We start from the raw sequence: 16,752 nt of genomic DNA on the forward strand, positions 1-16,752 counted from the left end.
TGTCCATTATCGGTGTAATAAGTGCTTACTTGACATTGAGTCTTAAAAGGAGACATCTAACATCTTTTCCAAACTTCACTGGCTGGCTATATGGTCTTAGGAAGTCTATTTCACTAGCCTCCGTATTCATTATAACTCTGTACTTGTACAGTTCATTTCTTTGCATAAAACTTAGTATTCATATGGTACACAGATATCTAAACACATGTGTTCCGCTTGTTGTCAGGCATTCGCTAGAAGAATGAAACCCATGGGGGAACTCATTACCAGTATCAGTTTCCCTGATGCTAAAAAGAATCTTAGTTACAGAAAGATTAATACTAGGCTGCTATTTAAATACAATGATTAACATCTGTGGTGGATGTATGGTTTTATACAAAAATGGTCTTAGCAGCACATCAAAGGTATGGCAAATTTGCCTAGCCATCACACAATCATGTTATGACCTGCACATGGATTCTACTGCTTAAGAAAGTAAACATTACTGGTTAAAATATTTTATTCAACGTTACTGTACAAAATATGCAGTTGGAACAGCAAAATGAAAAACGAGTTTGTCACACTGACTTGAAATTTATGTATATGCACGATCCACATTCACTCAAATATTTACATTTTTGTCTCAGTTGATGAATTTTACATTCGGACTAATAATTTGGAATACAATCAACCTTGTAAAAAGGCAAGAGGGGGTAATACAATAATTTAAAAGAAGGAATATTAACAATGACCAGGAAGAGAGGGGTATCCCTGTGAAAACATCCAGGGAGTAGATTTCTTTACAAGGACAAGTCTTTAACAGTCAAGTCTTCAACAGCAGCCAACCGAATTAAGCTCAGCAAGTCCTTTTGATGCTATCACTTTAGGGTTTGTTGCAACACTTTTTGTTGTATTATGGGTCTTGTAAATTCCAATGAGTCTGTCAGCAATTTCAAACATGTTGTTCCGCAGAGATATAATTATGAATTGTGCATTTTTTGTTTGCTCCTGAAAAAGAAGACAAGCATGTTTATGGAAGGTTGGGCCAACAACCTAAAGCAAGCAACAAAATGTATACAAGTGCTTGGGTTTCTATTAAATAGATACCTTGAAGAGTGCATTACTTACCTTTGGTAAAGTTCATTTATGGGGGATACTCTTACCTACCAGAAGAATATTCACCTTTCAAATCTTCCCAGGCTCCAGACTGGATTTGGAGAACAAATTGCAGAAGCTACTGTGTCCTGGTATGTCGCCCCATTGACCTCCATTGACAACATGAAACGGGGCTACATCAAGTGTCACCCACAGACATCAGTTTGCCTCCTTTTTTCCACACCTTCAGTTGCAGAAATATGAATGACCAGATGTATTGACTGGCTGTGAATTAGTCTTCCTTGAGCTCTTATTCATCTTCTTAAGTCCACACCACAGATTGGGGATCTAGGTGGTTGAAGTCTATAAGTAGAAAGAGTATCGACTAGACCGTGTTAACAGCAAATTAATATTAGGATGAATACTTCTACCAGCAGAGTTGTCCCACTTGAATGTTATGTTGATTTGAATAGCACACTAATTACAGAGTGTATCCAGGGCTTGGCCATGGTACATGGTACATGGTTCCAAAATACGTATACAAAGAGCCAGGCCTTCAGCTTCTTGAGGAACTCAATAAGTGAGGAGGAGGCTCTGATGTGTTAATGGAGGTCGATTCATGTCTTGGATGAGATGTACGAGCAACCACTTTTGCTTTTGTGGATGTGGACCATGTGTGAGGCAGAAAGTAAGTGTCTGGTGTAAAGTGTAAGCAGCTGTTCAGGTATTCTGGGCCTGTTGTGTAGTGCTTTGTATGTATGTGTAAGAAGTTTAAATTGTCGGCGCTTGTGAATCGGGAAGCTAGTGAAGCTTCTGGAGGTGCAGTGTGATCTGGGTGTGGCGTGGGAGGTTTAGTATGGGGGTTTGCAGCTGGGTTTTGGATTGTCTGGAGGTGTTTGGCAATTCAGGCGTAGATTGTTGCTGTAATATAGCCTGCTGGTGGTGAGTGCTTGGGTGACATTCAGCCTGGTGTTCTGAGGCAAACATTTGAAGATCTCTCAAAGCATGCACAGCATGTGGAAGCAGGAGGTGCAAACTGCGTTGACTTGAGCCGTCATGTTGAGCTTGTTGTCTAGAATGATCCCTACAATTCTTGTGTGGTCTGTGGATCTTGGCCGTGGCGGCTACTCTGCTGAGGCAGAGGAGCATCATCCCACTGCTCACGAAGCAGTTTAAAAGAAAAAATAAAATGATAGAAATTATTATTTTATTTTTAGTATCAGCCAGGTTAGGGCGGGGATCCCATTACGTTGGGGAGGAAAAGTAGTTGCTGCACTAAAGTCGGCATGACGGTCTGGCCAGCCGTCTTGGGCTGACCAAACTGTAATGCGCGCTTTGCATGTTCCCCACCAGGCCAGAATACCCAGCCTGTTAAAGGAACATGAAAATAACAAGAAGAGGGAGGGAGAGGAGGAAGTGGATTCTATCTCCCCTGGTAATTTTCCTAAACAAAAGGAATCCACTTGTTATAGTGGTAGTGATCCCTACAGTGGTGGGGAGCACACAGTGTTGTTTAAATACCCCTCACACACCAACAGGCCCCTTGGTGTCATGCTTCATCATCGGGGTCTTCGCACCCCTCTACGGGATGCGGCGTGCTGCGACTCACGGCTACGTAGGAGCACTGAAAGTGGACTATGTGTTGATGTGTGTGAAGGAATTAAATGTGAGCGGTGAGGTGAAAGACAGTGATTGTTAAAAGATACCTGGCTCGTAGGGGAAAAGAAAAAATAATAAAAAGTTTTTATTAAGCCCTCGGCTGGTATCGTTAAAAAAGTGCAGAGTGAGGTTGTTGGTACTATTTAGGGTACATCAACCTATCAAGTGCGTCGACATGTTTCGGAGTAACAAGGACTCCTTCAGGACGAGATGTGCACTAATATCTCCACCTTACTCACATATGTGTAGATGTCAAAGTGTGCTCTACAAAAAAGTTGGAATAGGTGAAATGTACCTAATCGTGTTATATGGATGTAGTCTGTTGCGCCCAGTTGGCGTGGTTAATACAGAACTTTTTGATAAGGGCTAACTGGCCTCATGAGCCAAGGCGTGGTATTGGGGGTTCTTTTGTCTTCTTGCTTAATGTAGCAACGGTAACTGCCAAGTCTGGTGGTTTTCCTCCCCTCAACGCGGCTCCGACGGTATCATACTGCATTGGGGGGAGGAAAACCACCAGACTTGGCAGTTACCGTTGCTACATTGGGCAAGAAGACAAAAGAACCCCCAATACCACGCCTTGGCTCATGAGGCCAGTTAGCCCTTATCAAAAAGTTCTGTATTAACCACGCCAACTGGGCATAACAGACTACATCCATATAACACGATTAGGTACATTTCACCTATTCCAACTTTTTTGTAGAGCACACTTTGACATCTACACATATGTGAGTAAGGTGGAGATATTAGTGCACATCTCGTCCTGAAGAAGGAGTCCTTGACCTTGTTACTCCGAAACATGTCGACGCACTTGATAGGTTGATGTACCCTAAATAGTACCAACAACCTCACTCTGCACTTTTTTAACGATACCAGCCGAGGGCTTAATAAAAACTTTTTATTATTTTTTCTTTTCTCCTACGAGCCAGGTATCTTTTAACAATCACTGTCTTTCACCTCACCACTCACATTTAATTCCTTCACACACATCAACACATAGTCCTCTTTCAGTGCTCCTACGTAGCCGTGAGTCGCAGCACGCCGCATCCCGTAGAGGGGTGCGAAGACCCCGATGATGAAGCATGACACCAAGGGGCCTGTTGGTGTGTGAGGGGTATTTAAACAACACTGTGTGCTCCCCACCACTGTAGGGATCACTACCACTACCACTATAACAAGTGAATGGTAAGGAACATGCACAGGCTCCCTGATCCCCCCCCCCCCTCATGGCATTCAGACCAATCACAATGCTGCATTGCAGTGTTGTGATTGGCTTAGGGGACCAAGGGTGCTTACTGTTCGCACAGAAGCCAGGACGGAGAAGAGACGACTTGGAGGGACATGGCGTGCACCTGTTCGAGAGTCTCCGACGGACCCGGATATAGCGTGTAGGCCGCGGGACTCCCCGGCTCCAGAGGAACCGCAGGGGCGGAGCCCCTGTCCCCCTCATCCACCTCCAGGGAGCGACGAGGGGACATCGGAGAGCGAACACGCTTCTTAGACTTCTTTTTATGGAGTCACTTACCGGAATCTGAAGGCGAAGACTTAGAGCCCGTGGAGCGATTGCTTCGGTCCCGCGAGCAGCCTCGTGAACGGCCCCTAGACCCGGAGCGGCAGTGAGAGGAATGCCGGACTTCCAGCAACTTCTCGCGCCGCTCCCGCAAGGCCTTCGGGGCCATGGCCCGACCGACTCGGGAGTCATGATCGGTCTCCAGGCAGTAGAGGCACACATCGTGGGGGTCAGCCACTGACATGTTACGGCGGCACGACCCACAAGACTTAAATCCGGGCATCTCTACGTGCACCAGGAGACAAGAGGAGACAAAAGTCTCAAAAGAGTAGTCAAAAAATGACTGAGGCACATGCTCTATCTGGATCTGCACTTTTGGCGCGGAAAAAGAAACTGACTTCAGCGCGCATGGGTGGCGCCTAAGTACCCTCCGTGATATCATCTCGGCGCGGACGACGCCAGTGACTTACGCGGAGCCACAAGATGCCACCTACGGACGCACAGAAGAACTGCTAGCGAAAAAACTTTCCGGATCCAGTCTGGCTCCTAGGGATATTCTAAGGTAAGGAATCTATCACTAATGTGTCTCTTTCGGATCTTATAATTTCCCAGGCGCAGGATGGATCCGGAACTTTTTACTGAGAAATACCCCTTGCGCGCGACGTCTGGTGGCTCCATTGGTTCTGCATGACATCGGCAGAGTCGGTTTTGACGTTGCGGTGCCTATATAGGTGCCACCCAGGTGTGCGGACACCAGTACTTTTCGTACTTTCCACGCCAGAAGAGCAGAGCCACATAATACCAGACAATCATGGTCAAACCTAGGGCCTCGAAAAGGGGAACAACCCTAGCCCTACAGTATCAGCCCGCAAAGCAGGAAGGCATGGGTGGGGCTGTAAGGAATCTGCAGCTAGAGTCCCTACCAGCGCTACCGAAGGTAAGTAAGTTGATCTGACAGACTTCTAGCTGCAGATTCCTTCCATTTGAATCAGATCAGCGAGCCATTTCATTCCGGCAGTGGGTTGCGGACTGAAGTCTTGCAGGACTGAACGGGCAAAATATACGTCCCTGCATACTTGCCCATCAAGGCAGTAAAGTTTTGCGAACGTGTGCAAAGATGCCCACGTCGCTGCCTGACAGAGGTCTTGGACTGGGACACCCCGAGCCAAGACCGTAGTCGCACCCTTTCCCCTGGTGGAATGGGCTCTTAATCCCTCAGGGGGCTGGTTCTTTGCCAAGGAATAACAAATCTTGATGCAGAGAACGACCAAGCGAGAGATGGTCCTTTTCTGCACTGCCCTTCCCTTCTTTGCTCCCACGTGTCCCACAAAGAGCGTCATCCTCCCGGAACACTCTTGTGCGGTCAAGGTAGAACAATAATGCTCTTTTGGGGTCAAGTCAGTGGAGAAGCTTCTCTTCCTTAGAGGGATGCAGAGGAGCAAAGAAGGTGGGCAAAGTGATGGACTGGCCCAGATGGAATGGGGCCATAACCTTTGGCAAAAAGGACACAAGATAAAGAGGCAAGCTGGATAACGTCTGCAATTCACTCACCCTCTAGGCAGATGTAATCGACACCAAGGCTGTTTTGATGGTCAACAGCCGGAGGAGACAATTGTGCAAAGGCTCAAAGGGAGCACACATCAGGTAAGTGAGGACTAAATTAAGGTCCCACTGCGGCGTGACAAAGGGCGTGGGTGGTAACAAATGAGCCAGCCCTTTTAGAAATCTATTTACAATAGGAGATGGAGAGAGAGGGCTGGTCTGGCAGCCGAAAAAAAGCACAGAGCAGAATGGTAACCCTTAAGAGTTCCCAAGGCAGTGCCCTGCTGGGAAAGGGTTAGAATGAATAAAATGACAGAAGAAAGAAGCAGAAAGAGGGTGAATTGACCTTACTGTACAGTATAATACACATTTCTGCCAATGGCAGGCGTATACAGTCTAAGAGGAGGAACGCCTGGTCGCCAGAATAACGTTACAAACTTCAGGAGGAAGGTCAAAGTCTATCAACTGTTGCTGCTCAATGGCCACGCATGGAGGCGTAGAGTTGACCGGTTCAGGTGGAGAACCCTCCCCTGCTGCTAAGGGAGAAGATCCTCCCGAAGGGGCAACCTGATCAGAGGATCGACACTCCTTCGCAAAGGCGTACAAGAAGCCTGAGCTCCACTCGCGCAATAAGGTTTTGCCGAGCGATAGCTGCCTTGGAAACTCCAGCGCGGAGTATTGCTGACACTGCGCGTTCTCTTTGGAGGTGAACAAATCTAACCAAAGTTCTTCCCACTGCTGAATGACCTTGCACCACCTCAGCCTGGAGACGCCACTTGTGATCCGCTAGGCATCGACGGCTGAGTTTGTCCACCCTGGCGTTCAGAGAACCTACCAGGTGTTGAGCCACCAGGGTTACGTCCTGCTGTTCCAGCCATGTACAGATATGCAGGGCCTCTCGACAAAGATTCCAAGACCCCACCCCACATGTTGCACTATCACATGGTGGTGGTGTTGTCCATTAACACCTGCACTACCCTTCCTTTGACAGAAGGAAGGAATGTCTTTAGGGCCAGACAAATCGCCCAGAAGATTGATGTGGAACCCGGACTCCCCCAGAGAGCAGAGGCCTCAGATCTTCGCCTCTCCCATGCGGCCGCCTCATCCCAGAAGTGATGCATCTGTCACCACTGTGAACTTTGTTTGAGGAAGGGAGAGGGCTCTGCCGCTGACTCAATTCTGGCCGGTTAGCCACCACTGCAATTGGTGTGCAGTGCCTCTTAGATCTGGACGCAATTGGAGAGATTCCACTGATGCTGCGCCCACTGGAACTTCAGGTCCCACGGCAGCGCCTGCATATACCACCTGGCATGATCCACCAGCAGGATGCCGGAGGCCGTAAGGCCCAGCAATCTCAGGGTCATTCTCACCAAAAACCGGGATGGAGGCTGAAGCATCAGTATCATAGCCTGAATATCCCGGAATTGCTGCTCGGGAAGATAAGCCCGAAACCGCGCTGTATCCAGAACTGCTCCGATGAAAAGAAGCTTTTGAGCGGGAATCAGGTGTGACTTTGGCACGTTGATAGTGAACCCCAGCAAGTGCAGGAGGTCCGCAGTAGCCTGGAGGAGGGAAATGACAGCCTGGGGTGAGCCTGCTTTCAACAGCCACTCGTTGAGATAGGGGAAGACTGGATCCCCTGAACTGGGCAGAAGAGCAGCGACCTCCACCATCACTTTCACGAACACCCGAGGGGCCCTGAAAGGCAAAAGGGGAGCACAGTAAATTGAAATTGCTCAGGGCCTACCATGAACTGTAGGTAACGCCTGCAGGCTGGCAGGACGGGGATGTGGAAGTAGGCGTCCTGCATGTCCAACACTACCATCCAGTCTCCATGGTCGAGGGCAGACAGGACCGGAGCTAATGTCAACATTTTTAACCTCTCCTGGAGGAAGCAGTTGACGTCCCTGAGGTCTAAGATAGGACGCAGGCCTTTGCCCTACTTGAGTACCAGGAAGAAGTCAGAGTAAGAATCACGACACACTTTTGAAACAGGGAGTCGCTCAATAGCTCCCTGACAGAGAAGGGCCAAGTGATTCTCCGCCATGCAAGGGAGTGGTAGTCTTGAAAGGGAGGGAGTAGCCCCTTCGGACTATCTGCAAATTCTACCTGTCCGACGTGATGTTGAGCCAGTGGGGGAGGTGTGGCGGATCCTGCAGCCCACTGGTAACCCTGAAAAGTCAGACTAGGAAGGTTTGAAGGCTGCTGCAGAGGGGGACTGGCCCGCCTGTTGGCCCCCAGACCCACGGTGCTGGGTCCCACGTCCCCAGCCGCGCAGAGGCTGGGTAGCTTGTGCCAGCCTTTGGCCCTCGGTGGAACGCGGTGGGGCACCACTTCCGTAGCTACAAAAGGGCCAAAGGCAGACTGAATGGGGCGACAGGTGACAGTGAGGCCCAAGGATCTGGCCGTAGCTCTAGAGTTCTTGAAGCACTCGAGCACATTGTCCGTCAAACAGGGGACGGCCATCAAAGGACATGTCCAAAATGGTCAACTGGACATCCCAGGAGAAGCCAGTGGGCCTAGCCAGGTGTAGTGCCTCAAGGCTACCGACATAGAAATCTGTCAATCAGTGAGTTGGCGGTATCCAGCCAACATCGAATGGTAAACTCTGCTGCGTCTCTCCCCTCTGCGACCGCACACGAGAGTACGGCCTGGGTCGCCTCTGGGCACTATGGCAGCACTTTCGCAACTGTGACCCGCACAGTGGGTTTAACAGCCCAAGAGACATGCGGTGATCACAGACCGCAGTCTTACGCTGGCAGAAGAAAACAACTTCTTCCCAAGATGGTCCAGCTTCTTGGATTCCCTATCTGGGGGAGCAGTAAGGAAAGCCCCTTTGGACGTTGAGGCTTGGACCACCAAGTTCTCGGGGTAGGGTGTAGAGAGAGTAAGATCAAGTCGCCCAGGGCCGGGCGGTGGCATCGTGCAATCATCCTATCCACAGGAGCCCCTGTGCTGGGTTTGGACCAAGTGCCCAGAAGGATGCCTGTGAGGGCCTCATTGAACAGCAGCAGAGGCTCCTAAGAGGCCACTGCCAGCTGAAGCACCTCAGCCAGGAGAATAGTCCCGACTGCCACTGTAGGTAGCTCAAGGGCCAAGGCCTCAGCTGCCCTACGCAACACCACAGCATAGGAGTCTCCCTACTCCGTGGCCACTTTAGGGGGAGAAGGTATACCAAGGTCCGGGGTGGTATCCAGACTAAGCATGGGCGGAATTTGTGAATTCGTAATCTCGATTCGCAAAAATCCGCCAAATTCCACGAGCTTGAGATTTGTTTTTTGCGAGTTTGCGAGATTTTTTTACCAGTTCAGGAACGAGAACTTGCGCATGTGGTCGCAAACATGTCTCCACTTAACCAGCCTGCATGCGATGCCTTTTTCCTGTTTTGGGTCGGAATGAAGTGTTCGCGGCGTCGCTTGGCCAGCTACCAAAATCTCGCAGCGCACGCGAACAGGGAGGAAAACGCATCAGCGAACGCAGAATCATGGTAAGTCAATGCTGCTCGCACGAGATTGTATTTTTGAAGCGCGAACAAGAAAAAAAAATCCGCCAACTCGCGAATTTGTGGGCAATTCCGCGCGATTCGCAGATCGCGAAATTGCCAGAAATTCGCAAATTCTGCGAACGGAATGAATTTTCCACCCATACTTAATCCAGACCACTGGCCTCACCAAACTCCTCTCTCCAGTCCTGCTCTTCTAGCTGTTCTGCCAGAGGGTCTACAGCCCCCTACCAGTCCTCCTTGCCCTCCTCTGGCTGCCACTCGGGTAGATAAGGAACGTCAGGGTAGAACAGTGGTAAAAAAGTACTGTTCGGTGTCTGTCAACGCCAGCCCGGCTCCAAATCGACAGGGAGGCTGGGGTCAACACTGGCCAGGGACAAAACCGGCATCGGAGGTGGCGGAGGCGTCGTCAGAGGGAACGACGCAGGGGGAGGTTTTGTGAGGTCAACCAGCACCGATCCAGATCACAGCCTTGATCCCTGTAGTACCAGAGCAACTGCATCGAAGGCCTAGCGCCCCCAGGTGCGGGCTGCTTAAAGATGGAGCGGAGGGCTTCGTAAAACGACCTTCCGCGTCGACCGACAGACTGGGAGAAGGCGAAGAGCGATTGTGCTTCGCCTTATTTTTGTGCTCTGCCTTACCCGATGACGAAGACTTCAAGGAACAATTATGGTGGTGGCTCTGCAACCTCCCTTTCGACCGGGACCTCGAGCCGCACGGAGCTGACTGCCGGGCCTCCAAAAGTTTTAGGGACCGCTACCGAAAAGACTTCGAGTCCATAGCCCAACAGTCTGAGCACAACTTTGGGTCGTGCTCGTGCTTCAGGCACCAGACGCACACAAGGTGCGTGACAGTGAGCGAGATCCACTTGTGACAGGAGTCACAAGGTTTGAAGCCGGTCCAAGAACGAGACATCCCTACGGGCGCCAGGAGTCAAACGACTCGAAAAAGAAGTCAACAAAAGTTGGAAAAAAGTGTCGAAAAATGACTAAGGGTACCACTCTCCCTGGATCTGCGCTGGCTGGCACAGAAAAAGAAAGAACTGACGTCAGCTCGCAGGGGCGACGTCTAAGTAGATACCGCAACGTCATACCGGCGATCACAACGCCAATGACGAACGCTGAGTCGACCGACTTCACCTATCGACGTGCAGGGGTACTGCTTCGAAAAAATTTCTCTGGATCCAGTCTGACGCCTGGGGGTAATTCTAAGGTAAGGAATCTATAACTAATAGTCTCTTTCAGATACACACTGACAACTGGTGCGCCACAACGAAGGCCTTGTTAGGGAGTTCTTATCCCTAGAAATCAGTTCGCAGAGTGGGAAGGATGGGTGGGGCGGTAAGGAATCTACAACTAACAAATGTCTCTACCAGATACATCGTTACCGAAGGGAAGTAACTTGTTCATTTGAAAGAGACTGTTAGTTGTAGATTCTTTACCTTTAATTAGATACCCCAGCAAAACCAACCCCGGAGGGTCTGCAAACCAAGTTTACACGAGAAAGTCCTGGAGTACTGAACGGGCAACATAGCCGTCCCTACGGACTTGACTGTCCAGGCACTAGTGTCTGGTAATCAAGGAGAGGGACTCCGCGTGCCACAGCAGTGGTTGCTACTGCAGCCCCAGTGGAGTGAGCACGCAGCCACCCTGGAGGATCCTTCTCTGCTCAAGCGTAGCATTTCTTAATGCAAAGGACAACCCATCAACGATGGTACATTTTTCAACAGCCCAGCCTTTCCTGGCACCAACATACCCAACAAAGAGTTTATCATCCACCCGGAAATCTTTTGTGCGGTCAAGGTAGAAAGACAGCGCACGTTTAGGATCCAGATAGTAGAGTCTCTCCGTCCTCCTTGGAAGGGTGCGGAGGTGGGAAAAAGGTGGGACGGGTGATGTCCTACATGAAATTGTGTAACCACTTCAAGGACCAAAGGCCTTGTTCTAAGCACCACTTTGTCCGGATGCACAGAGAAGAAAAGGGGCTTGGAAGCTGGAGCCGGAAGCTCACTCACCCTGTGAGCGGACAGGATGGCACCAAGGAAGGCAGTTTTGAGAGTGAGGAGCCTGAGAGGACAGTTATGAAGAGGCTCAAAGGGAGCATACATAAGAAATATGAGAACAAGATTCAAGTCCCACTGGGGCATTATGAAGGGAGATGGAGGAAACAGAGGAGTAAATCCCTTAAAGAATCAGTTCACAATAGCAAACTTGAACAAGGATAGCTGATCTGGCTCCTGAAGAAAACAGAGCTATCTGCAAGATAACCTTTGAGAAAGCCTATAGCAGAGCTCTGCTGGGCCAAAGAAAGTATACACAAAAGAAGCCCTGAAAGGAGGGGCAGAAAGAGGATCCACAGCATTGGCTGTGCACCATGCCACAAATTTGGTCCATCTAAAGGCGTACACCGATTTAGTGGAGGGACGCCTGGCTGCCAAGATGACATCACAGACTTCGGGCGGAATGTCGAAAGCTGTCAACTGCCCCAGCTCAATCTCCACCCAAGGAGGTGGAGATAGGACAAGTTCGGGTGAAATGTACCAACCCCTGCTGCTGCAACAGAAAATCATCCTGAAGGGGCAGTCTGATCAGAGGATCCATGGCCATGCTCAGTGGTAACAGACTCTTCGTGCCCAGTCCGGGAGCCACAAGAATAACTTGGGCCCAGTTGCGCTTGATCTTCTTGAGCACTCAGGGCAGAAGTGGTACGGTTGGAAAGGCGTACAGGAGGCCGCAAGTTCTACTCGCGACAAATAGCATCAACGAGCGAGTGCCGCCTTGGAAACTCCAACGCGCAGTACTGCGAACATTGCCTGTTCTCTTCAGTGGTGAGCAGATCTAACCAAGGCTCTTCCACCGCTGTAAGAGACCTTGCAATACTTCCGGATAAAGACGCAATTCGTGATCAGCCAAGCACCGACTGCTGAGTTTGGCTGACCTGGCGTTCAGAGAACCCACCAGGTGTTGAAGCACCAAAACCATGCCCTGATGTTCCAACCATGTCCAGCGGTGGAGAGACTCCTGACAAAGGGTCCACAACCCCACCCACCCTGTTGAACAAGTTACTTACCTTCGGTAACGATATATCTGTAAGAAACAGTAGTTAGTATTAGATTCCTTACCTTAGAATATCCCCAGGCGTCAGTCTGGATCCGGAAACTTTTGCGTAGCAGTACCCCTGCGCGTCGGTAGGCGTCGTCTGCAGGCGTCCCCTGCGGCTCCGCGTCGTCGGCGTCGTGCGCCGTGATGACGTCGCTGGAGTATATAGACGCCGCCTCCGCGCGCTGACGTCAGTTCTTTGCACACAGCTTTTCCGCGCCAGAACACGCAGAGCCATGTGAGAACCAACACTGGTGCCATTTGAAACTAGGGCCCTGAAAGGGATGTCCTTAACCCTAGGTATCAGTTCGCAGAACGGGGAGGATGGGCGGGGCGGTAAGGAATCTAATACTAACTACTGTTTCTTACAGATATATCGTTACCGAAGGTAAGTAACTTGTTCATCTGAAAGAAACAGGTTAGTATTAGATTCCTTACCTTAGAATAGATACCCCAGCAATACCAACCCCGGTGGTGGGTCTGCGAACCAATACAACCTACACCAGAAAGTCCTGGAGGACCGAACGGCCAAAGAAGCCATCCCTCCGGACTTGACTGTCCAGGCAGTAGTGCCTCGCAAAGGTGTGCAGCGAGGCCCACGTGGCCGCCTGGCAAATGTCCTGCAAAGGGACTCCCCGGCCCAGGGCAGTAGTAGCCGCCGTGGCCCGAGTGGAATGGGCCCTCAGCCCAACAGGAGGCTCCTTCCGAGCCAAAGAGTAGCATGCTTTGATGCACAGGACGACCCACCGAGAGATGGTCCGTTTCTGTACCGCCCTTCCCTTCTTCTCACCCACGTAGCCAACAAACAGTTGGTCATCCACCCGGAACTGGCGTGAGCGATCCATATAGAATGAAAGCGCACGTTTTGGGTCCAGACGATGGAGCCGCTCTTCATCCTTTGAAGGATGCGGAGGCGGGAAGAAAGAGGGCAAGGTGATGGACTGCCCAATGTGAAAAGCAGAGACTACCTTGGGCAGGAAAGAAGGTCTAGTCCGAAGAACCACCTTATCAGGATGAACAGACAAGAAAGGAGGTTGAATAGAAAGAGCCTGGAGCTCACTCACTCTCCTGGCAGAGGTGATGGCTACCAGGAAGGCCGTCTTTAAGGTGAGAAGACGGAGAGGACAGGAATGAAGGGGCTCAAAGGGAGCGCACATCAGGAAAGTCAAAACCAGGTTCAAGTCCCACTGAGGCATCACGAACGGAGTTGGAGGATACATGTGCGTGATGCCCTTCAAGAATCTCAACACAATAGGGGACTTGAACAAAGATGGCTGATCAGGTAGCCTCAAGAAGGCGGAAAGGGCAGAAAGATAGCCCTTGATAGTGCCCAGAGCAGAGCCCTGCTGGGCAAGGGAAAGGAGGAAGAGGAGAACCTCAGACAGAGGGGCAGAAAGGGGATCCACAGCCTTCGCTGTGCACCATGCCACAAATCTGTTCCACCGGCAGGCGTATACCGACTTTGTGGAGGGACGCCTGGCTGCCAGAATGACATCACAGACTTCAGGAGGCAAGTCAAATGGCCTCAACTGTCGCCGCTCAATCTCCACGCATGGAGGTGGAGACTGGACAGGTTCGGGTGGAGGACCGTCCCCTGCTGCTGCGACAGAAGGTCCTCCTGAAGGGGCAGGCGGATCGAGGGACCGACTGTCATGCTGAGTAGCTCGGGATACCAGTACCTTCGAGCCCAGTCCGGAGCCACAAGGATAACTTGGGCCCGGTCGCGCCTGATCTTCTTCAGCACTCTGGGCAGAAGTGGTATAGGCGGAAAGGCGTACAACAGACCGCAACTCCACTCGCGCCGAAAGGCGTCGCCGAGCGAGTGCCGTCTTGGAAACTCCAACGCGCAGAACTGATGACATTGCGCGTTCTCTTCTGTGGCGAATAGATCTAACCAAGGCTCTCCCCATTGCTGAAAGAGGCCTCTCGCCACATCCGAGTTCAGACGCCATTCGTGATCCACCGAACACCGACGGCTGAGTTCGTCCGCCCTGGCGTTCAGAGAACCTGCCAGGTGTTGAACCGTCAGAGTCACGCCCTGACGTTCCAGCCAGTGCCAGAGGCGCAGAGCCTCTTGGCAAAGGGTCCACGACCCCACACCGCCCTGTTTGTTGCAGTACCACATGGCGGTGGTGTTGTCCGTGAACACCTGCACTACACTCCCGTTGACAAAGGGGAGGAATGCCTTCAGTGCTAGGCGAATCGCCCGCAGCTCCAACATGTTGATATGGAGCCGGGACTCCGCCGGAGACCAGAGGCCTCTGATCTCCGCCTCTCCCAAGTGGCCACCCCAGCCTTGGAGGGACGCGTCCGTCACAACCACGTGCTCCGGTTGGGGAAGGGAGAGGGATCTGCCCCTGACCCAATCGCGGTCCGTAAGCCACCACTGCAACTGTCTCGCAGTGCCCTCCGAGATCAGGACATGGTCGGATAGGTTGCCCTGATGCTGGGCCCACTGAAACTTCAGGTCCCACTGCAGAGCCCGCATCCGCCATCTGGCGTGATGCACCAGAAGGATGCAGGAGGCCATCAGCCCCAGAAGCCGCAGCGTCAACCTGACCGAAACCCGGGATAACGGCTGAAAGATGGGAATCAGAGCCTGAATATCCCGGACCCGCCGTTCCGGAGGATAAACCCGAAACTGCGCCGAGTCGAGAACCGCTCCGATGAAAAGGAGCTTTTGAGAGGGACACAGGTGTGATTTCGGCACATTGATGGAAAACCCCAGCTCGTGCAGGAGGTCTGCCGTCATCTGAAGGTGGTGGACGACTGTCTGGGGCGAGCCCGCCTTCAACAGCCAGTCGTCGAGGTAGGGGAAGACTGAAACCCCTAACCGGCGCAGATGAGCTGCGACCACCGCCATCACTTTCGTGAACACCCGTGGGGCGCTGGTAAGGCCGAATGGGAGCACGATAAACTGAAAGTGCTCGTGGCCTACCGTGAACCGCAGGTAACGCCGGTGGGCCGGCAGGACGGGGATGTGAAAGTACGCATCCTGCAAGTCCAACGCTACCATCCAGTCTTGTGGGTCTAGAGCAGCCAAGACCTGAGCCAAAGTCAACATCTTGAACTTCTCCTTCCGGAGGAAGCCGTTGACGTTCCGTAGATCCAAGATAGGACGCAGGCCTCCCTTGTCCTTCTTGGGTACCAGAAAGTAGTGGGAGTAGCAACCACACCCTACTTCTGGCCCAGGAACGCGCTCGATGGCCCCTTTGGCCAAGAGGGCCGTAACTTCCTCCTGCAGAAGTGTCAAGTGGTCCCCCGACACATGGTGGTTCTGCGGTGGCATGGCTGGAGGAGTGGACTCGAAGGGGAGGGCATAGCCCCTTCGGACAAGCTGCAGCACCCACCTGTCCGATGTTATCGCGCGCCAGCGGGAGTGGTGATGGCGAACCCTGCCACCGACTGGCGTCACGTGAGCCCGAAAGCTCGGACTAGGAAGGCTTGGATGCCGCAGCGGAGGGAGGCGTGGACTGACCACGACGCTGGCCTCTACCGCCACCACGGCGGAAACCACGGGCGCCACCGCGCTGGGGAGCGCTCTGCGCCGCGTGGCTGGCAGCACGTGTGGGACCTCCCCTCCCTTGGCCACGAAAGGGCCGAAACGAACCCGTCTGCTGGCGCTGGGTCGAGAGACCCAAGGACTTGGCCGTGACCCTGGAGTCCTTGAAGCGCTCCAGCGCGTGGTCCGCTTTGTCACCAAATAGGCGACTGCCATCAAATGGCATGTCCATAAGTGTATTTTGGACGTCTGGTGAGAAGTTGGCAGATCTCAGCCAGGCATGGCGACGAATCGCCACCGTAGTGGACATGGCCCGTCCCAGTGAGTCCGTGGTGTCCAGACCACAACGGATCGAGTACCGCGCCGCATCCCGGCCTTCAACCAAGGCCCGGGTGAGCTTGTCCCGCACTTCCTGGGGGCATTGCGGCAAACACTCCTCGACCGTATCCCACAGGGAGTGGGTGTAGCGGCCCAAGAGGCACGCGGTGTTACAAGACCGCAGTCCAGCGCTCAAAGAGGAAAACACTTTTTTACCAAATTGGTCGTACCTCTTTGATTCCCGGTCGGGCGGAGCCGACGGAAATGCGGACTGTGAAGTGGAGGCCTGGATCACCAGACTCTCCGGGGAGGGATGGGTGGACAGGAAGGCAGGGTCGTCCGAGCAGGGACGGTGACGCCTGGCAACGTTCCGGTCAACCGGCCCACCAGAAGCGGGCCTGGACCAGGTGCCCAGAAGGACATCCGTCAGGGCCTCATTAAACGGCAGCAGAGGCTCCTGGGGGCATGACTGCGGTTTAAAAACTTCCGTCAGAATATTCGGTTTGACCTTCGCGACGGGGAGCTCAAGGTGTAAGGCCTTGGCAGCCCT

The 16,752-nt window shown here is 52.1% G+C and overlaps 1 protein-coding gene across 2 annotated transcripts in view; it reads right to left on the bottom strand.

The window, feature by feature from the left end:
* Nucleotides 1–481: 481 nt before the first annotated feature.
* The window catches only part of SMC4 (structural maintenance of chromosomes 4), a 630,932-nt gene continuing 614,661 nt past the window's right edge, over nt 482–16,752 (bottom strand). For both annotated transcript variants that reach the window (XM_078666858.1, XM_078666857.1), the window contains one exon: nt 482–987. In XM_078666858.1, the coding sequence (XP_078522984.1) occupies nt 811–987 (177 nt within the window). In that variant the 3' untranslated portion in view covers nt 482–810. The remainder of the gene's footprint in view (nt 988–16,752) is intronic.

Source organism: Lissotriton helveticus, chromosome 11, assembly GCF_964261635.1.
Source record: "Lissotriton helveticus chromosome 11, aLisHel1.1, whole genome shotgun sequence".
In the NCBI taxonomy this organism is placed as follows: domain Eukaryota; kingdom Metazoa; phylum Chordata; class Amphibia; order Caudata; family Salamandridae; genus Lissotriton; species Lissotriton helveticus.